The sequence below is a fragment of the Garra rufa genome, chromosome 24 (genome assembly GCF_049309525.1).
Source record: "Garra rufa chromosome 24, GarRuf1.0, whole genome shotgun sequence".
Classification (NCBI taxonomy): domain Eukaryota; kingdom Metazoa; phylum Chordata; class Actinopteri; order Cypriniformes; family Cyprinidae; genus Garra; species Garra rufa.
In genome coordinates, this window is record NC_133384.1 from 1,984,484 (window position 1) to 2,007,042 (window position 22,559).

General features: G+C 39.6%; 1 protein-coding gene across 1 annotated transcript in view; it reads right to left on the reverse strand.

Annotated features, from left to right (window-relative positions):
- The window catches only part of kmt2ca (lysine (K)-specific methyltransferase 2Ca), a 142,408-nt gene that overhangs the window by 16,480 nt on the left and 103,369 nt on the right, over positions 1-22,559 (reverse strand). The window contains exons 30-52 of the mRNA XM_073830301.1: positions 21,083-21,115; positions 20,697-20,831; positions 20,429-20,579; positions 20,097-20,323; positions 19,938-20,011; positions 19,647-19,841; positions 17,291-19,162; positions 16,850-17,178; positions 15,049-16,763; positions 14,622-14,733; positions 14,421-14,487; positions 14,219-14,282; positions 13,790-14,022; positions 11,710-13,329; positions 10,751-10,954; positions 9,619-9,783; positions 9,371-9,500; positions 8,553-8,700; positions 8,111-8,289; positions 6,396-6,532; positions 6,081-6,300; positions 3,315-3,454; positions 2,548-2,643 (exon numbers count right to left, since the gene is read on the reverse strand). Coding sequence (XP_073686402.1) covers positions 2,548-2,643; positions 3,315-3,454; positions 6,081-6,300; positions 6,396-6,532; positions 8,111-8,289; positions 8,553-8,700; positions 9,371-9,500; positions 9,619-9,783; positions 10,751-10,954; positions 11,710-13,329; positions 13,790-14,022; positions 14,219-14,282; positions 14,421-14,487; positions 14,622-14,733; positions 15,049-16,763; positions 16,850-17,178; positions 17,291-19,162; positions 19,647-19,841; positions 19,938-20,011; positions 20,097-20,323; positions 20,429-20,579; positions 20,697-20,831; positions 21,083-21,115 — 8,246 coding nt within the window. The remainder of the gene's footprint in view (positions 1-2,547; positions 2,644-3,314; positions 3,455-6,080; positions 6,301-6,395; positions 6,533-8,110; positions 8,290-8,552; positions 8,701-9,370; positions 9,501-9,618; positions 9,784-10,750; positions 10,955-11,709; positions 13,330-13,789; positions 14,023-14,218; positions 14,283-14,420; positions 14,488-14,621; positions 14,734-15,048; positions 16,764-16,849; positions 17,179-17,290; positions 19,163-19,646; positions 19,842-19,937; positions 20,012-20,096; positions 20,324-20,428; positions 20,580-20,696; positions 20,832-21,082; positions 21,116-22,559) is intronic.

Sequence of the window (22,559 nt, forward strand, 5' to 3'; positions counted from 1 at the left end):
TTTGTTTGGTACAGACCAAAAAAAGAAAACAACACATTTGGTCCTGGTCCTTCACATTTTAACAGCGACAGACAGAATAAAAAAAAAAAAAATCCAGAAAAATGAATTTCAAAAAAGTAAAAATAATTATTTGCATTTTATTGAGTGAATTTAGTATTTGATCCCCTATCAATCAGCAAGATTTCTGGCTCCCATGTGTCTTTTATAAAGGTAACAAACTGAGATTAGGAGCATTTTCCTAAAGGGAGTGCTCCTAATCTCAGTTTGTTACCAGTATAAAAGACACCTGTCCACAGAAGCAATCAATCAACCAGATTCCAAACTCTCCACCATGGCCAAGACCAAAGAGCTATCCAACGATGTCAGGGACAAGATTGTAGACCTACAGTTGCAATCAAAAGTATTCAACCCCCTTGACCTGCAAGACATTTTGCTGCAGAGAACAACATTATGTGAAAACAATTCAAAACAGGCATGAGTAAACTATTAAAGAAAGTTTATTAATACACATTTGAGTAATTCTGAGAACATAAGTTGATGAATAATCGCAAAAAAATTAATTGGCTCTAAACATTCATGTTCACAATTATTCAACCCCTGAAAGTAAATTTGGTGTAGAATCTTTTATTCTTTAAAACCACCAATAAAAACTGCCTGGAAGTGCTTAGATGCTTCTGTCACCTTTCTGCTGCAATCTTGGGCCATTCCTCCCCTGAAAAAGCTTTCAGATCACTGATAATATTTGGTTTTTACTTTGCCACTGCTTGCTTCAAATTCAACCATGTATTTTCAATGAGAATTAAATCTGGAAACTGAACAGGCCACTTAAAAACATTCTGACAGATTCCTAAACCAAGCTTAAGTAGATTTGAACGTATACTTTAGGATTGTCCTGCGGGAAAGTCCATTGATTATTAGCTTTAGACTTTGCACAAAAGGCATCACAATGTTTGCCAAAATGGTCTTATACTTTCATAAATCAATGATATCCTTTGTATGATCATGTTTTCCACTTCCTGCTACAGTAAAACAACCCCATAACAGGACTGGCCCACCTCCATGTTTGATGATGGAGATGGTGTTCTTCTGCTTAAAAGCTTTGTCATTTTTGCACCAGACATACTGCTGATCCATACACCCAAAAAGTTCCAGTTTGGACACATCACTCCATAAAACAATCTTCCAGAACTCCACAGGTCTATCCAAATGAATTTTGGCATGTTCAAGGCAGCCTTTTTGTTCTTCTTGGTCAAGAGTGGTATTCAGCAAGATTCCTCAACATGAAGACTACACTTGTCTAGTGTTCCTCTTGTACACAGCATTGAAATATTTTTCGTCCTTTCGTTGGGTCATCTTGCAAGTCTTTGGCTGTACATTGCAAGTTTTTCTCAGTTGATCTGATCAAACATTTTATGTTATTGTGCTTTTTTGTTCAACAGCCTCAAAGGTTTTCTGGTTCAATACACATTAATCTAAGGAATACGGCTGCCAGCTGTGTCTCTAGGGACTTGTAATGTCTTAGACATCTTCATGTAGTTTTAGACTTTCTAATATAGCAAACTATTTCTTCTCTATTGATTTTGTGTGAGCTTTGTTGACTTTACCATATTTGCTACTCCCTATCAGCACATGCATGGGCTAAGAGTATACTATGTGTAACACCCCAAGCTAATTCCATTTTGAATAAGTTTGTGAAGGCTTAAGACAATTTTTTAAGACAATTTTGTTCCTGACCATAAAAACAGCAATGTTGAATAGGGGTTGAATAATTTTGACATAGTTGTGTTATTAAAAAATCCTATAACTCAAAAACATTAAATTATATATTGACATTATCACTTTTTAATATGCCAGAAAACTGTTGTAGATGCAATTTAGTCCTGGATCTTCAGAAAGAGCAAAATTACATTTGTAAAGTACTGCAGTCTCTAGGGGGGGGGGGGGGGGGGGAATAATTTTGATTGCAACTGTACACAAGGCTGGAATAGTCTACAAGACCACCGCCAAGCTTGGTGAGAAGGTGACAACAGTTTGTGCGATTATTTGCAAATGGAAGAAACACAAAATAATCAGCCCACAACCACACAGGAGGATTTTGTCAATCTCAAGGCAGCTGGGACCATAGTCACCAAAAAAAAAACAAAAAAAAAATAAACAATTGGTAACACATTACGCCATGAAGGACTGAAATCCTACAGAGCCTGCTCAAGAAAGCATATGTACAGGCCCATCTGAAATTTGCCAGTGAACATCTGAATGATTCAGAGGAGAACTGGATGTTGTGGTCAGATGAGACCAAAATCGACCTCTTTGGCATCAACTCAATTGGCCGTCAATGATTAAGTTTGTAACAATTCTCATTGGTCTCATGATAACCACTTAAGAATTTATTGCCTTTATTAAAGGAGACACTACATAACATCACTTGGCTTTCTAAATATGGCAGCGGATCCCACACTGTCAGTATGCAAGCACAACACAAGCTTGCTGTTGTAGTTTCAGGCAGTTGATGACTATGTAACCTGATTTATTGTGATTTCTACTTACCCTGCCATCTACCAATTTAGTCTGCATGGCCGCTGCATAGAGAACAAAGCAGTTATGGCTGCAGAAGACAAGGGTCCCCTCTGCTCCTCTATGGCCCTGTAGAAAGAACATCTGTAAGATCAGGCACACCCTAGGCAGAGGCTGTAAAACGGGGAAAACAGGGCATGCCATTTCCCATCTACTGTCGCAAATTATCATTAGATCGAAGTGCCTCACTGGCAAGAGATCAAAGCTTGCATATGTTGCAAACCTTTGTTGATGCCATAAGGAATTAGATTTGCATACTATTAAAAGGAAAGGGAGGGGATAAGGGTGGGAGACATCAAAGGTGCCCCATGATTTAAATGACCTGGTATGGGCTTAACTGTTTTTGAACTTGGGTATCTCACAGCCTTTAACAAAATGTGCCTTGGTACACACAATCCCTTGGGTAATGTCAGTTAACCCAGTGACTGCAGAAGGGTGGATTTTCACTTCTCATCAGGGACAGGATTAGCATAATTGGAGCGCTATTCTGTGCCTCCTTGAGGGACTTTGAGGGGGTTGCACATTTTCAAGTGCTCTGTGGCCCTCGGCTTTAGCCTTCCTAAGTGCTATGTTCAGAGGATGAAGTCTAGACCCACACCAACTGACTGAAGCCCTTAGGTAGTGATATAAGATCTAATGACTCAACAAGGCATCCATGAGAAACTAGAATACACACGCTATAAATGACAGTCATCTGGGAAGGGTAATTTGGAAGTCTTAATCAACTTTGTGCTTTATACCTGTTTATTTATTGGCAGGTCTTTGATGGACTTCCGAACACCATTTCCAAGAACCACCACCCTGCAATGGGAGCACCACTGTGGTTTAAGTCCTGGACTGCTTCCACCCATCTGATAGTCTGGTCTGACCATAACTGAACCTGGAATTAAAGAAACATACAGTTGAGGTCAAAAGTTTACATACAAAATATTTTACAAGACTTCAAAGATATTTCACATAGAAGACTTTTACATATAGTCTACAAGAGAAAATAATAGTTTAACTTATAAAAATGACCCGGTTCAAATGTTTACATACACTTGATTCTTAATACAGTGTTGTTGAATGATCCACAGCTGTGTTTTTTGTTTAGTGATAGTTGCTCATGAGTCCCTTGTTTGTCCTGAACAGTTAAACTGCCTGCTGTTCTTGGGAAAAATCCTATAGGTCCCACAAAGTATTTTATTTATTTATTTTTTTGGCATTTTTGTGTATTCGAACCCTTTCCAACAATGACTGTATGATTTTGAGATCAATCCTTTCACACTGAGGACAACTGAGAGACTCATATGCAACTATTACAGAAGGTTCAAACGGTCACTGATGCTTTAGAAAAACCCCCACAATGCATTATTTTGTCTTCTAGGAAACATGGAAGTATCTTCTATAGCTTCTGAAGGGCAGTACTATATAAAAAAAAACATGATATCTAGGCAAAATAGGAAAAATGTACACATCTTCACAATTTTACACCCCAGTCTCTTAATGTATCGTTTTTCCTTCTGGAGCATCAGTTAGCATTTGAACCTTCTGTAATAGTTGCATATGAATGTCCACAGTATAAAAATAAGGATCTCAAATTCATACAGTCATTGTTGCAAAAATGCTGAAAAACCAAAGAATTTGTACGACCTGAAGGATTTTTCTAAAGAACAGCAGGCAGTTTAACGGTTCAGGATAAACAAGAGACTCATAAACAACTATCCCTAATTATCAGTATTATTTTCTCTTGTGGACTATATGTAAACGTCTTTTATGTGACATATCGTATTCAGGTCAGAACTAAATAAAAATAACACGCATTTTGTATGATCCCTCTTATATCAATCAAACATACCAATCATGCATTGGAACGATTACATCCATTAAGATTGCATGTTTTCTGTGTATTAACCCTAATGTGCTGTTACTTTTAGATATAGTACAGTACATGTACACTTCAGACACATACATGCGTAAATGTTTTTTTCTCTCAAATATTCAGATTCAGAGCTTATTTCAACCAATGCGTAAAACAGTAAATATCACTCACTTTGTCAATTTCACCACAATGAATTGCATTTATAGTTCATGTATTGGAAAATATATTGAAAATCACAACAGAGAACTTGAGAACTTTAAGAAACCACAAAGTCTTTGTTGGCTTTCTGCTAGGGCTGCACGATAGATCGTTTCAGCATCGTCATCGCGATGTACGCATGCGCGATAGTCACAACGTGGCAGTCACGATGCAGGGCCAAAAAAAATATATTATATGTGTCTGATTTAAAAGTGTACTTTCTATATTTCTAAACTTTCTATTCACTGATCTATATTTGTCTAAAATAAAGTAATTAACTCATGTATAAGGGTTCTTTAAAAACTACAATGCACACGTTGCTTCACCTACTTCATGCATGAAGTCTCTGCGTAAGCATGGCGAAATGAGCGCGGGACGGGAGAAAAGCGCCGAAAGGGAAGATTTGGTCGCAAAAAGAAACGCAACATCGGTCATATGGAAGTATTTTGGATACAAAAAGGATGCTGCTGACCAAAACCAGGTGCTTTGTCGGGAGTGCCTGGCAGTTGTTGCCACAACTCGCGGAAACACTACGAATTTAAGGGACCGTTCACATGTCGCGCCTAAAATGCGTGGAAAACGCTAGGCGTGCCGCTTTCTCCTTCTTTCCAAAGCACTCTGTAACTTGAGTGGCGTCTGCCGTTGCTAAGCAACCATGACCCGCGCTCTCCTAAAGACGCGGAAGTTTCAGCAAAGATAAATAAATAAAGATAAATGGATTTCCAAAACTAAAAATTGCTTGCAGTAGCTCTGCTGCTAAAAAATGTTATCCCTGTAACAGCTATGATCAGCTAGCTGTTCCTCCATCTTGGTTAAGCTTTTAATGTTTTTCGTGAAAGGAAGATGCTGATTTCCCTTTCATCAGGGTAAAAGCAACATTCATTATTAATTTCATATTAGAGCCTTGATTTGCCTGAATTGACAGTGAATAAGGTGAGTCAAACTGTTTATGAAACTACCCAAAATAAGCTTTAAAAAGTATTTTATTTCAGGGTTTTGATTATACTGTACTTTTACATTTTTTTATTCTTTGAAAATGCTTACAAAATTACCCCAATTATTCTTGAATTATTATTTGATTTTTAAGCAGTTCAAAACAACCTGATGAACATAAATTAATTTGTACACATCGCAATATATATCGCAAGAAAAAAATATATCGCAATGTAATTTTTTCCCAATATCGTGCAGCCCTACTTTCTGCTCTGATTTAAAAATACACATGAACATTATTTTAAAAAAAATGCCAATAAATCCAACAGATAGCACCTCAAAACTCTAAACCATTTGTGACATTAAATACTTAAAAATGTACTTTAAAATGTTTCTGCTAAATGTAACCCTGAGATATTGACAGTCAAAATCAATAACTGCATTTGTTTGATTCTAGAAGTCTGTCTGTTGATGTGGGTGAAATGAGTGCCTGTCTTGTTTTACATTTACTCACCCTGGCTGAATGTCTGGTGTGACGGTGGGGCACCTGGTGGTCTGTGGAGCCTCAAACCAGGTTGTTGGTGGAACATGGCAGTTTGAGAGGGTACCTTAAGTCCACTTAACATGTCTATTGAGCTACGGTGCTCTGGGCCTGGAGTGCGAATCACCTCAAAGTTTCCGGGTATGGACACACAAAGCATATTCGCCAGTGCTGACACAACTCCTTGAATGTTCTGGGACACAAGCAGACATATGGTCAGATGTGAGATTCTTGCTTTGAACAAGTCATTACCGCTATAGAAAGGATAATATAATTGCAGTCACTCACTTGTGCTGCCACTGGGTTCAGGGTAACAGATACTGATACCAGGTCAGTTTGTGAGCAATTAGAGAGCTGATTAAATTGTGAAGCAAAGAAACCACTTTGTGGCTCAGTCTTGATGTCCCACTGCCTGGCTTCAGAACCTAGAGGCAAATCAAGGTTTCAGATCATGTACTAATATTAAATTAGACTTAACATTTTAAAACAATTTCTGTTATGACAACTCTCTGAAAAGTTGCATGGTAAGGGATGTGACAATGTTAATATATTTGGTCTTGGCAGAACAGATCTGCTACGCCACTGCTGCTGTTGGTTATTGCTGTAGTTGTAGATTATTGCTGCTGCAAGCGAGTACAGAACTTGCTATTGCCAAAGCACATTGAGATACGGTGCTGTGAGTATTTAAGACATACTGCTGCTGCACAAATAGCATAAAATAACCCATAGCAGATCTATACTGGTGGAGCTGGGGAAGTGAATGCTACTAGCCATTTAAATAGCTACAAGCTCATTGGTTGCGTACGCAACATGAACCAATCAGCTTGTGCCAAGTTGTATAACTCTGTGATATCATCCGTTACGCTAACAATCCGTCAGCCTGCGTGATCTAGAGTTTCATGGCAGAACTAGGTATATTTTGCGATGCAGCATAATAGAGTGCAACAGTCAGGTTCCAGAAGTAAAAAATCTATAGGGAAATGAATTGTTAACAACTGATAAATCTTTAAAGGCCTGTTGTGAGCTTTAAGGTTGTTAATCAATTGTATATATTTTTGGTGAACCCATCGGTTTGCATTAATTTAACTTATTTTTAATGGTCAACTTATTTTATGGTGTTTTATTTCCCATGAAACACCATAAATGATGTAATCAAGTGAGTTTTTCTATGCTCTCAAAAAAAAAAAAAATATATATATATATATATATATATATATATGCAATATGTTGTTTCTATAGATACGAACGACAACTTTAAATGAAGTGTTTTATATTTTTCCATCAAATTTTAATTTAAAAGGATAGTTCACCCAAAAAAGAAAATTCTACCATTAATTCCTCACCCTCATGTCGTTCCAAACCCGTAAGACCTTTGTTCGTCTTCAGAACACAAATTAAGATATTTTTGATAAAACTCTCTGACGCTTCATAGACAGCAAGGGTCTTACCACATTCAAGGTCCAGAAAGGTACCAAGAACACTGACAAAATAGTCCATGTACCATCAGAAAGCTCTTGCATTTCATCAAAAATGTTCTGAAGACAAATGAAGGTCTTACAGGTTTGGAACGACATGAATTAATCACAGAATTTTCATTTTTGTGTGAACTATCCCTTTAAGTATTGTCATTTGCAAAGCCTCATGGGATTGTAGTGCTTTTCCTCACTAAAACCGTTTGTCTTTTTGTCCAATTTTTTGCTTTAAATAAAAAAATTGTAATATTGTGATTCTCCTCATAGCTGGTTGGCTTGTTTTATGGCTTATAACGCTTTAACAAAGCCTTAAAAAACCCCATGGGAAAATAAATGGGAAAAATACATCCAAAACCAGGGGATGCTGGCATATTCTATAAGCATCACCCCATTATCTTTTATTTTTGCTTACCCTGTCATTAATCTGAAAATTTTTTAGCTTCAAGTGCGCGCACAATGTCTTAAAATGCTATCTCAGCAGGGAGCTTACTAGGTTTTTATTACTCTTTCTTATTAGTGTCTTCAGATTACCTTTACCACTGGTGCTGCAAAGTATGGGGATGACTGGAGAGACAGCAGGGGATGGCGGTTCCTCTTTAACTCTAGAGAGATCTGGATAACGGCTGATCTCCATGCCAACCACACTCTCAGGAGAGGATGATGGGACATAACTGTCTGGAGTTTCCCTGTCGACACAATGCTCCTGACCCCTATTAAAAACACACAGAACCATTATTAACATACTAACCTAAACCAAGACGTTTTGGTCAACAATGGGTAGTCTCAAGATCAGAAAGCTCACCTATGGAACAGTGATCTGATGCATAATGCAACAAGACGTGCTTGAGCACAAAAGCTTATTTAAAGAGGAAGTTGGTGTTCTTGGCCAGAATAAGATATATGGCTTTATATAAATGAACAAACGTTTGGCTACATGGGATTAAACAATGTGTAAAAAGCCCTGAAAACCTACCGAATTTCCTCCTGGTTGTTGTGGGGTGGAGTGGGAAGTGAAGCAGGAACATCAACAGTCTTTGGGCCCTGAGTGATAGTGTGTCCCAGCTGGTCATCTTCAGCTTTGAATGGAGTATTGAGCTGCTTCTGACCCAGGCTTTTAGAAACTGAGACATAATGACAAACAAATACAGATTACCCAAGAGGGACTTTCAAAATAGATAGTGTATATTTATATTTATATTTCATTGTCTATTCTGTTTTAAAACAATGTGAAATAGACATTCCCATTAAGAACACACCAAACTGCTGAACATTCAACTTATTAAACTACTATATGTGACCCTGGACCACAAAACCACTCATAAAGGTCATTTATTTTTAAAACAGAGGTTTATACAATTATACAATGAATAAATTAGCTTTCCATCGATGTATGGTTGGTTGGGATAGGACAATATCTGGCCGAGATACAGCTATTAGCAAATCTGGAATTTGAGGGTGCAAAAAAAAAAAAAAAAAATCAAAACACTAAAAAAAAAATCGCCTTTAAAGTTGTCCAAATGATGTTTTTAGCATTGCATATTACTTATTAAAAAATTAAGTTTTTAAATATTTTCAGAAGGAAATTTACAAAATATCTTTATGGAACATGATCTTTACTTAATATCCTAATGGTTTTTGGCATAAAAAAATCTATAATTTTGACCCATACAATGTAATGTTGGCTATTGCTACAAATATATCCATGCTACTTATGACTGGTTTTGTGGTCTAGGATAACATATGATAAAACATCCATCAATTATTTCAGGCAGTGTATACCCTCATGCTTACCCATAACTTCTGCCTTCCTGGCCAGTTCTTCTGCAGTGGCAAAACCGTTCAACAACTTCTGCTTGGCTACAGGTGGCGGTGTGGGGGGCAGTGAGGCGGGAGGTGTTGGAGGATTGCTAAGATTGTTCTGCTACAAGAGACCAAACAAGCAAAAAAAAAAAAAAAAAAAACTTTGTTAAAGAACACAAATCTGCAAATTCACCATGTCTACACAACATAGCCACAAAAGCCAAACGTAAAAGCCAAACCTTATAGATAAGCTGTGAGTAGTAATCAGACACTCCATCCAGTGATGCACTTCCAAAAGTTCCAGAGAGCCTGTTCTCTCCATTTAGCTGCCCACTGCCATATGGGGAGAAATGTGCAAAGTTTACCCCGATCAAAGGCTCCATCAGGGGCAGCATAGACAGCTGCTGTAAGGATGAGAATGGAGGACATATGATTTGAGTGAAACAACAGTATTGTTCAAACATGCATATGATGTCTGCAATCAATGCCAGCATCTCGCTACCTAGGGTTACTCTGTTTTGTTGACGGTTTCACTCATAAGCCAAGTGGTCAATGGACATACAGTCAAACCAAAAATTATTCAGACACCAGATATAGTTTTTGACATTTTTTTTTTCTGGTGGGTGCAAGACACTATAGTTCATTTATGTAAGTGAGGATAACAAAATAAAGTAAACTGCCATATTATACCCAAAAAATTCTTACAGTGAGAGTGGATATACAGTGGATTGCCAGTAAAATTCATACAAATTTGGGAGCAAAAATTATTCAGACACTGACCATGTTTTGCTTAAGTGTTTTTTCTTTAATTGCTAATACAACCTTTTTACACCACAGACTGAACAAAATTAAGCATCACTTGGTAATTGGTCAACAAAGTATTGATAGTTGGCTAAATATTGTCATTCAGTTGTCTGAATTTTTCTTTCTATCAAAGTTCTCTGATTTTATCAAGATGAATCTGTTCTGACACAGTTTAACTCTTGAGTTCTTGTCATATTTTATTACCATTTTCTAAACTATAGTGAATAAACTGTGATAATGTGATAAATGTTGAAGCTGCATAAGCTCTAATAAAACTACTTTCCATAGATGACCATTATAACAAATAGGTCTGCACATAAAATCTATATGTCTACATCTCAGTTTCAATTGTATACTCCACTGTTAACAATATATTATATTATATATGTTAACAATAGATGTCAATTCAAGTCTAGCAATTCATAATGATCAATTATCATAATGATCATAATATCAATTATGCATAGTTTATTGTTGGTTATATCTGTCATAGAAGGTTCTATGACATAAGTTTGATCTTGCATAATCTTGAGACAGATTCATATAGGTATAGTAGTAGGTGTTCACCTGTTTAAGCTGAGTCATCAGAGTGTCTGTGTTGGTGTACACCGCCTGTCTCTCTTCATCATCCTTTTTCCTCTTCTTCCAGCGTGACAGCGGTTTCTCAGCCCCATTCTTTGGTGTCCGCTTGTTGCGCTGTTTTCTTTTGCATTGCTCTGGCACAGAAGGCTCCAAATCTGGATTGCCTGTCAATTGGCTGTTTAAGCCACTCTATAGACAATAAACAAGTCTTTCAGCTCCAAGAAAAAAATAGACCAGGACTAGCTAATAATCATCAATCAAATCTACCTTGACAATTTCATAATTCTGTACTTTGTAAAATGCTACTTTACTAACATCCTACATTTTCCCCCCACACCCCCCCAAAAAACATTGCATTCTATAATGTCATTCACCAGGTATTAAATGTGAAATTCAAAGATGAACAGATTCAATCATTTATTTCATTTTGCTAAACATTTTGAAAAAATGTTTAAAATGTTTGAAAAAAATTACAGATACCATAGGAATAAATGGGTGAATCCCACCTGTCGCAAAAAGTCAGAGACTTATAAAACTGCATTTTTCTGTGTAAACTCTAAGAAATACATTTGGATTGATATATTTTTAGTGTAAAACATGTGGAAGATTAGCCGATAGGCTGTCGAATCATTAAATGATGAACTGCTTTCTTCTAAAAAGCTCTATATTCAGAATTGTGAAGCCTCTCCTCCATTGACATTCATTAACTCCTCCTTTCCAGTAACATTAGCCATTACGCTTTTTTTGGCTAAAGGTTGCAGGTTTGCCTTCTAGATTTTTTTCAGGGTTGGAGCTAAACTCTGCAGGACAGCAGCTCTTTAGAACCAGATTTGCCTATCCCTGATCTATCCACATTTACAAAAGTGGTTACACAATTATAAGATTATAATTTTTAGCTTTATATTTTTAACTGGTTGTGTAACCATAAACCATAAAGCTCTTACCGAAGAATCTGTGCTGTCCAGTCTTAAAGAGCCTTTGCTGTCTGTCAACCCCTCATCCTCTGATTGTATACTGTCATTGGACATCTGATGCATAAGAGGTGTTGAGGAAGGAGGAGGGGTGCTCTTGTTCTTTAGAAGGTGCTTAAGTAACTCATTTCCAGTGTCCACTTTAGTGCTCTGAGCTGGACTCTGGGATGGTGGACTGGATGAGATTATCTCATTGCCCTCTTCCATCTTTACTATACCGGTTCCTCTTGCACCTTGGCCAGTCACTGCCTCTCTCTCAGCCTTTTGGCACACACTGGCTTCTAACTTTTCCAGCTTGATGTCATGGAGGAGGCCTCGCTCTGCCTCTGAGCTTACGCTGGACTGTCGCCCTAGTGGAGTACCTAGGGGGTTGGAAAACTCTGATGTGTCCTGGTCTCCCATGATGGCAACACTACGTGTTGGGGTGGAAGAGGTGTCTGATACACATGGCGTAAGTGGGGCAGTTATGTCAGAATGAGGTGTAGAAGGAGTTTTGACTGAATCTGCATCATCATCCAGTTTCTTCTTTCGACTCCTTTTCTTTTTGCCCTTCTCCTCAGGGATGATATTGGAGTAGAGCTGGATGAGGGACTGTCCTGACCCAGGGAAATTAGGAGGTAGAGGGGTTGTGGAATCCATACCAAATGAGGAAGCTTCACCACCACCATGGGGTGGCATACCATGCCCTCCAAACCCAGGTGCACGTGGCTGACCAGGGGTGAAACCATGCATCATGGGGTTCTTAGGTTGAAAATTAGGACCGATATCTGGGCCAAAGGAGCCATTCCCAGGCATAGGTCTGCGCTCACCACCTTGCAAAAAAGATGGGCTTGGACCTACAAAGTCTAATGGCATGTTTCCTTGCTGAGGGAACATTGGGCCCATTTGCTGTTGTTGCTGTTGAGGCCTGGGTGTTTGCATGAATTCCTGTGGCAGGTCAGAATTATAGAAGGGCATCTGGGCAAGCCCACCTCCACTGTTGTCAGAGCCAAGCCCCAAGCCCTGCTGCTCCAGCTCTAGCCTCTGCAAAGCTCTTTGTCTCTCCACTTCTTGCATGAGCTGCACCCGCTGTTTCTCCTGCTGCTCTCGTAGGCGCTCTCGACGCTCCCGCTCCTGGAAGCCTTCACTAAATGGATTATTATCATCAAACTTCACATGAGGGGCACTATTGCTAGATCCTCCACTATTACTTCTTGCTACAGGGCCAGGCTGCCCAGGTTTACCTCCTGGAACAATAGGGGGAGGTGGCTGTGCCTGGAGAGGCTGGGTGGGGTTAGGAAGTGGCATTTGAGGGGGCAGGTGAGGTGGCATCCTGGGTCCAACCATTGGTCCAGCAGCACCTGGATGCCAACCTGGCACATTGGGCATGTGAGCAGGCTTACCAAAGTGGGGTTGCTGCATGGGCAACATAGAACCCATCATTGGCTGGCCCACTGGGGGTCCAACAGGCATCATTCCAGGGCCCTGTCCTTGCATTCCTGGCATGCCCTTCATTTGACCCATCACACCAGGTTGGAGGCGCTGTTGCTGTTGTTGCTGCTTAACACGATATTCCTCAATGAGCTCAGCATGTTCTTTCTGTTGCTTTCGTATCTAAATGAGAAATGCTGTTTATATTATTCTGAACAATGTTGACCAAATAGCACGTAGTTAGTAATAATGTCAGATAATAATTAGAGGGAGAGTCAGGTGCTGAGTGGCTAAACTGACTGAATTTGTGCCTCACATTCTCTGATTAAATGTGTAACTGAAATTAACAAAGATATACATTTCCTGCTTTAATAAAGGCATGGTCAATGACAGTTTGTCTTCCTGACAGTTTGTCTACTTTGAGTGGCATGTGTGCAAGGGGGTGGCTCTTAAAATAGAATTCAAAGTTGATTGGTTGCCCAAAAATGGATTACTCCCAACTTGATTGACAAGTAGATAAAAAAACAGCAATTGGCAAGTAGAGAAATAAAAACAACTAAGTTTTGCTACATTTTAAAACATGGCAAACTATTTGGTGGATTATTTTAATAGTTATAGTTTATACTTTAAATAACTCTAATACCTGTTCCAATTGCTTTTGAACCACACTTTGCTGTTCAGTCACATGTTTCAGCTGTTCTGCATCCTCCTCTGGAAACTCTCGTCCAGCTTTCTTCGCAGTGCGCTGTTTTGCAGAGAGGGCCTTTTTAGATTTTCTGTGGGCCCCAATCTGGTCCTCCAAAAACTTCTGTTGCATTTGAAGAAGCTGTTGAGTTTCCTGCAGCCACTCCTCATATTGTTTTTTCTGAGAATCATCTGGGGGGAAAAATATGTGAGATTTTATGTGATGTCAAGGCTCAGTTGATTTACTTTTAAAATAATTACAATGACAAAATTACACATACTGATAAACAACTCCTTGGTAAATACTGAACAATAATAATAATAAAACAACTTTATATTTTAATATATATAATAAGACTATAAAAAAGAATAATAATAAACAACTTACTGACAAACCCTGGTCCGAAGTTCGGGGGATTGGGCCTTGCAATCTGTGGTGGCAACTTTCCATCCTAAAAGGAAATTATAGTATATGCCATTAGAACAGGTTTAAGTCTGGTGAGAAAAAGGTAAGTTTAATGCTGGTGAGAAAAGGTAAATTCAATGCTGGTGAGAAAAGGTTATAAGACTACATAAATCTGTGGACATACCGGTCCAAAAAAATTTTGTGAAAAACCAGCTGTATCTGGGCCATGTGATCCAGGAATCGGCTGCATTCTACCACGAAAGAAAATATGGAGAGTTTAGAAATTAACCATTCAAAATTATATGTGGCCATGTTCAGATGCAAGTTAATTGGGCCTACTGCAGTAATTGATCAGTAGAGCCACATTACATAATAAAGTGTTTACCTGTTCATAACTATGGGTGCCATACCCATACTGTTCTGTACCATCACTTTGTTGATTCCCTTCAGAGCCACCATCTTTGCCTTCATGATTGGGTCAGTAATGGCATCAAAGTCTACAAAGTAATAGAAACCACCACAGAAATTACAGGATTGTGAGTTGTACATAACAGTTAAATTCACATTTCAAGTATTTGAGTTTCTGAAGCATAAAAAAACCTACATGAAAACCTACATTCTAAATATTTAACACTTAAGCAAAAAAGCTGATATTTTTTTTTTTTTACAAAAACTATATTCGATAACAGTATAAACAGACTTGTAAAATAGGAGCTTTTTACAGTATAGAATCAAGTTAGGGTTAAACTACTGATAATGTACAGGTACAACAGCCTCATTTATCAATTAGTCAAAGTGGAGCCTAGGCTTACCAATGTTTGGAAAAAAAGTGTCACTTGAACGTTGCCGGATCATGGCCTGCATCTGCCTTTGCTGTTGTTGCTCTTGCCTCTCTTGATCCAGAAGATCTTGAAGAAGAAGGGGCTGCTCATCTAACAGAAGAGGCCTGTTCTGTTGACCCTGTTGTGCTTGAGAACCTTGTTGCCCTGTATTGAACATGCCCTGTTGAGTTTGGTGGTTTACAGGATGGGGAACAGGCTGCTGACCAGCAACCATAGACAGGTTTAGATCCACTTGCCCTTGCGAAGGTCCAAACCCTTGAAGTGGTAACTGCTGGTTACCAACCTGCATCAAATTTGCGTTACCTAGAAGTGCCCCTTGGGTTAGAGATGGATCTATCCTGTGCCCCATTGTTATTCCAGGGTTTATCCTGTGTTCTTGGGGTTGTCCTTGCAGCATCACCATACTCATGTTTGAGCCAAGATCAGCCTGGGCATTGGGGTCACCTGGGATAGGAGAAATTATGGATTCACTCCTAGTGTCCTCTAGTTTTTCCTTGATCAACAGACTTGACAGTACTGGAGCAGTTCCAGTATGCACATCAGTGCAAGATTCCTCAAAAAGACCAGAAACATCATCTTGACCACTTTTACTACTCATAGGCTGATGCTCATCCACTGAGGTTCCAAGACCTTGGCCTTCAGTTCTTAAAGTTTCAGACTGAGAATGATCCTGGCTCTCGTTTGACATACTCTTTTCTGGTTTGACATCACTTGGAGTCTCTACTCCCTCTGATTTACTTTGAGCTGAGGACATACCTCCACATCTGGCATTTCTTTTTTCAGACAAGGCTTTCTGAAGGTCTGAGGTATTCCCATGATCATCTTCTATGTGATCATTCAGCTCCAGCTCTTCATTAAACATATCTTTTTTGTCCTCAAGGTTTAGCTCAGGATCTGCATAAGCAATAAGGTCAAACCCAGATTCTAGAAGGTCATCAAGATGAAGATCATTTGTTTCCAAGTCTAAATCTTTGCCATCATCTGCATCAAGGTTCAGGTTGTCTAGGTCTTCATCAACCAAGTCTTTGACTTCCACATCATCAAGGTCCTTCACAGCAGAGTCATCTGTTTCTAGCTTTTCAACACCATCGCTGCAAGGTAAAGGGATTTCCTCTGTTGGACCAGAGGTTGTGACAGGAAGTAGTGCAGATTCGGTGGGAGTAACTGAATTACTACTGACCGAATGGATAAGTGGTCCTGCCAGAGGGGTCTGTTGTGGTGCTGTATTTGTATGGTGATGCAGATTATCCATAGTAGCTGTGGTCTGTAAGTGATTGACTGATCCTTGTTGTGACTGGGCCAACATCGGATCCATAATTCTGGGACCTTGGTTTCCTGTAAAGGCCATATTTTGGCCTCCCATGAAGCCATGAGGGGGTCTCTGGGAATGATTAGGATGGTCCAAAGCATTAGATGGACCAAAAGGTAGTCTGACCCTGTTCTCTGGAGCCCTGTGACAAAGTTCAATAAATGGTTGACCCATTATATTATGCTGTTGCATTGGAAGGCCACGTGGTGGAAAATGCTGGGGTAGGCCCATTTGATGATTACTACCTATTGACCTAACAACATCAACAGGTCGCCTCATATGTGGTGGAACATTGTCAACCATTGGTCCACCTTGTATCTGGTGAGGGGGCCTGAGGAAATGTTCTTGACTTGGAGCTCCAGGAGGAAATCCGAATCTGGAAGGAATTAAGTTTTAAGATAACTAAACACAAAATTAATTACTAGTTCGACAGTACAACTGATGAAAGAAAAAAACACTTACCTTTGTCCTTGCTGACTCATGCCATTGTTTAGATCCCTGGGGAATGGTGGTCGGTAGCACTGGGATTCATCAGGCATAGGCCCACGTTGATCGGCAAGGAAAGTTCCAGGAAATCTTTGTCCTGCATGAACTGGTGAAGATCTCATAGTACCTGGATATGGAGGTGGGGGTCTACCAAAAATATCATTCTGAGGCCCAGAATCTTCCTGTGACCAATGCCTTGGAGTCCCAGGTGCAGCAGCAGGAGCTGCCTCCTGGAGTCCCTTTTCTTGTCTGATTGCACTTTTTTGCTGCTGCTGTTTGAGAATTAACTGCCGTAATCTTTGACGCTAAAAAAAGAGCAATAACAGTGCATAATTAATCACATGCTATTAAAAATAGAACAGAGATTAAAGGAAAATTTAATGTTCTCTAATGGAGAAACGAAAAGTGTGTTCAAACCTGTTTAATTTTCTCTTCAGTCTCTCCAAGTGGTGGTTGCATTGTGTTTTGTCTATCCAATGGGTTGCCTGTGTTTACTGGAGCATCATGTGACAGTCTTTCCCCTGTTTGTGAACATGGTGTTAGAGTAGCTTGTTCAAAAGGATCATGAACAGGAGTCTGGTTAGGGTTTGTCTGTTGTAGAGAGAGACTTTCATCTGAAATCCCAGGATGTTTTGGGGTTTGAGAATCAGGAGCACAGGGACGAGCAAATGGGTCCTGCATTCTACTTTGTGCTTGAAGGCTAAGTGGATCTGTTTGATGGGACATGAAGTTTACTCTGGGATTTGGTCTGGGGAAGGCTTCTGGGTCAGCTCCTGGACGTGGGGTTCCAGGGGGTTGAGAATATGGGTCAGTAAGAACTGGCCTTGGTGTTCCTGGTGGTTGATCATAAGCTTCAATTTTGACTTGCCTAAGAGTTCTGGAAGGATGTGAAAAAGGATCTGAGGTTATCTGACTACTTGGTGATTTAGGGTATCTCTCTCCGGAAGAAGGTCTTGGAGTTCCTGGCATCTGAGCATATGGATCGATAGCATGAGCTGGAGATTGCCTGCGACTATTAGGTTGTGACTGAGAAAACTGATCAATTGTTGCACTTCTAGGTGTGGATGGTGGCAATGTATATGGATCAGAGTGTGGTCTTGGGGTACCAGGCATCTGGGCATATGGATCATGTGGTCTTGGTGTACCAGGAGGCTGAGCATATGGATCAGGCATTTGCTGAAGGTAGTCTGGTCTAGGTGTTGATGGTGCTTGTAAATATGGATCTCGTTGAGGGTGTCTGCTCATGGGCAATGGTTGGGCAAAAGGACTCCCTTGTCCTGGACGCATCATTCTGCCCTCATTATTGAAACCATCTCCCATTGATGGATGAGGTGTAAGAGGCTGATGTGAATAAGGGTCAGAGTGTTGAATTTGGGGTAAAGTGTCAGATGACCCTCTTCTCATGCCCTGTTGCCCTGCACTGAATGTGTCCAGCTGTAATTGGGAAGGAGGCATGGGTGTTTTGAACACAGGCACAGATCCTGACTCATTACTCCCTGGAATAGGTGTTAACAGTGGCCTAGAGTACGGGTCAGAAAGAACCATGCGGCTGTGGGCCATGCGCTGATATACTTCTGATCTTTGGCCTGGTCTGGAAAAACCATCTCCATGTGTGACGTTACTCATAAAATGTCGTCCTTGTTGCTCGGATAATGGTCCTGGTCTAGGTGGGCACATAGGTTTCACAAACAGGTCTGATGGTCGAGGTGTGTCTGGAGGCTTTGCATATGGGTCGATGCTGGTGGATGTTGGTGATCCAAAGGATTCATGGGCTGGTGAGGGCCGACTTCTTTCTTGCATGTCAGACACAGAACCTCTGCGAGGCGTGCTTGACCCAGATGGTGGTGGCCTGGGGGTTCCCACCATTTTGCCATACGGATCCCATGGAGAAGAAGGACGGGATCCAGATGATTCAGGTGAAAACATTTGAGGAGACTGAGGCTGGGATGAGGGACCCTGTGGGTACTGAGTGTCCTGGGTAGGGGTCTTTGCTGTGGAGGAGGGGGGTGGCAGTTGAGGACGCAGAAATACATCATCTGTTGATGCAACCGATGTTGCCGTTCCAGGCATCTGAGTCCTTGTATAGCTATCCTTGGAGGATGTTTGCAATGGAGAAGCATTACCTCCATTGCTGGGCTGGGTTGTTCCTGGACTCTGATCACCACTTCCAGAGGTGTCTCCACTGAGTTGTTGTTGCTGTTTCTGAAGTTGCTGCTGCTCATTTTTAACCTGTTCTAACTTTTGTGTTGCTTCAATTTTTGCCTGTTGTTTGCTCTTTTGTCTCATTTGCTGCCATGAAAAAAAAGATACTTTGTTAAATAAGCCATGAAAAAAATGCAGTATTGATTACATTTTTTTTTGCTACATTATTTCATTCAATTTTTACAGAAAAGTTACAAACCACATCAAATTATCCTCACAAAACATGCTGCAACTATTGCAACTAATGATATTTGATATTTATTTATCCACACTGCTGATGTGATGTTATCGCTAACACGCCCTGAGAACATCAGCAAGGCATATCGGCATAATTTTTACCAATTTTTTTTTTATCTGTAACTTTTACTTATTTACCATTTAATGCCTTAAAGCAGCACTGACTTTTACTTGTTATTTCTAACTAATTCTAATTAAAGATTATATTGTGCTGATCAACCCATGTTTTAAACATCAGGGTGAAAGCTTTCATCAGAGGTTGAGACACTACATTTTGCATAACACAGTCTAACAGTCTAGCTTTCAATGAAATATCCCTTGGGCTATCAATCACCTGTCTGAACTTCCACTCTTGCTCATGCTCAGACTCCTTGTGCTTGAGCGGGTCCTTGAAGAGCAGGTCTGTGTCCATGGGAACGCTGGGATCAAAGGGATCAGCTGGCTGCTGCTGTTGCTGTCTTTTCATTGTGTCATTAGACAACTGAACTTTGTTTATACGAAGGGCTGCTCTGTTGTCTCTTGCCTTTTGCTAACAGGGCAGAGCCAAGCAAAAAGTCAGAACTCTCATATATGTATACAAACACATCCAAAATTTGCATTTTTTAGGCTTAACAGAGTATCTTACCACATAAGGTGCTCTTTCCTGAGAACTAGCTTTCCTCCATAACTTTGCAATTTGCTTCACTCTAGTCGGCCAATCTGTGGAATAAAAAAAATCAGATGGTTGGTCTCTAACTTGACTCCATTTCAAGTTAAAATTAGTGCTTTAGGACAATCCATTCACCTGGAAATTCATCTTGAAGATTCGGGAAGTTCATATTGGTGTAAAGAACAGGAGCCACAGTGGCCATTTCACCAAGAGTTTCTTCTTTCTCCCACTTTAATGTGCTCCTCTGAGCATTGGACATGGTGTCAGTCTCCACCTCTGGTGGAGGAACAGATCCAGGCACGGGAACAGGAGAAGCCCAGGGACCAATCACATCACCCCCTATCTGGCTGAATTTCTTCTCCCTGTCATGAACACATCAAACCATTAAGTGTCACTGAAACTATTTAGATTTTATAAACAGAAATGTCAGTACCAATCTTTGTTACTCAGAATATGAATTTACTCACCTCACATTATCTGGAAAAGGCATACGGTGAATGGAAGAGAATGTGCCAGACACTCCAGCTCCAGGAATCACGGGGTTTGAAGAAAAGTGGGTGTCTGGCCCCATCATGCCATTCATCATAGGCATGCGTGGGAACATTCCACCAACATCTCCTGCAAATGAGACCATGGAGAAACATTTTACATGTGATACTCAAGGTAAAAGCACACAACATCAGGTGTGGTTGACCTGACTGTTAATATGAAGAGATAATGCAGATAACTTGATACCTGGGTTTTGGAGAGACATAGCTGTAGCTGAGGCATTGGGGACAGTGTTGGGTGGATGAGGAAGTTGAGGAGGCTGGCTGGCATTTGGACTAAGCACTGCGGTGAATAAGTCTTCCACATCTTTACTCTCTAGTTCTATATGGAATCAACAGAATGAAGGATATTCATATCTAAAGACCAACTTCTAACTAAGAAAATAATGCATTATTATATACATTGAATACTGTTAAAAGTTACAAAAGATGCACTGAATTTTCATGAAACTATGCATTTTCACAATGGGAGACAAAGGCATTTCAGAAAAACTAGGAAAAAACATTTAAAGTTGCAGAACGTGAAGTGTTCTATTCCAGAATGTTGTCAAAATACTTCAGAATGCAACAAACCTGGAATTTTGTAGAACTTATTCAGAATGGCCCCTGTAAAAAATATATATATATAATTAGACCATTAAACAAAATTCAACATTCAGAAAATCAAATATATCACAATATAGCAAATGAACAGACAAGTTAACTATTTATCAGTTATTACATCTACGTCTGCAAACAATAATCACAATTGACAAGTTAACTTCTAAGGAAAAAACAAGAAATATTAATCATTTAATAGAGATATCAAAATCAAATGTATCAAATTCATTATAAATGATCAGATATCTGTGTTAAAAATGTAACTAAAGTATAACATGCTTTATAAGCAGGGGTGCACATACAATTTTTTGCCTGGTTCTCGTGTATGTGACCCATTTATTATAACTCTAAAAAAAAATAATAATAGTGATAATAAAATCATCGGCCTTTATTTTTTTTAAATTTAATTAAAATAAAATAATGAAGTGTGGTAATACTATTATGTTTTAAAATAAAAAGGGAGTATTCTATAAAAATACAATTATTTTACAGTAAATCCTAAAAATAAAATGAAAATATTTACTTTTTTATGTGAATTTTCATCATTTTCAAACCTAAATTAGCAAGCTTATATTTTGGCGGGTTGCCGGCAAGTAAGTATACACGCCTCAGCCGGGTTTAGCGCTTCCGATTAAAGAGCGTCATTAAATGAAATGTCATGTTTTTGCACTGTGCTTAAAAAAGGGCAGAGAAAAGCAATTATGCTTTCAGTTTGGATAGAAATCTTATACAGTATTACAGTTTGTCGATCTAAAATGGTAATTGCGCATTAACAGCTGCAACTATGTCGGTACGCAAATGCGCGCTCTGAACTTTTTCACACAGTCTTTTTTTGGTCGCACATGTGGACCTGCGGACCACTTATGTGCACCCCTGTTTATGAGCAAGGATAATACACACTATATGGACAAATATATTGAGACCATTACACCAACAGGGCCTTTTTTGACATTACATTATAACACATAGACATTGATATGATGTTGGTCCCTCCTTTGTGGCTATAACAGCTTTCACTCCTCAGAGAAGGCTTTCCACAAGATTTAGGAGTGCTTCTGTTGGAATTTTTGCCCATTCACCCAGTAGAGCATTTGTGAGGTCGAACACTGATGTTGGACAACAAGGCCTGGCTTGCAACCTCTGTTACAGTTCATCCCAAAGGTGTTTGATGGGGTTGAGGTCAGGGCTCTGTGTGGGCCAGTCAAGGTCTTGCAAACCAAACTCACCCAACCATGGCTTTTTGGACTTTACTTTGCGCCCCGGGTGCACAGTTATGCATGTGTAGAAAAGGGCCTTCCTCAAAACTGTTCCCATAAAATTCAAAGCACAGCGTTCTTAAAAATGTATTGGTATGCTAAACCTTTAAAGAAAGTAAGAGGCCTAACCCAACACCAGAAAAATAGCCCCTCTACCCCTAAACTCAGCCCTTAAACTGTACAGTTGGCATAAA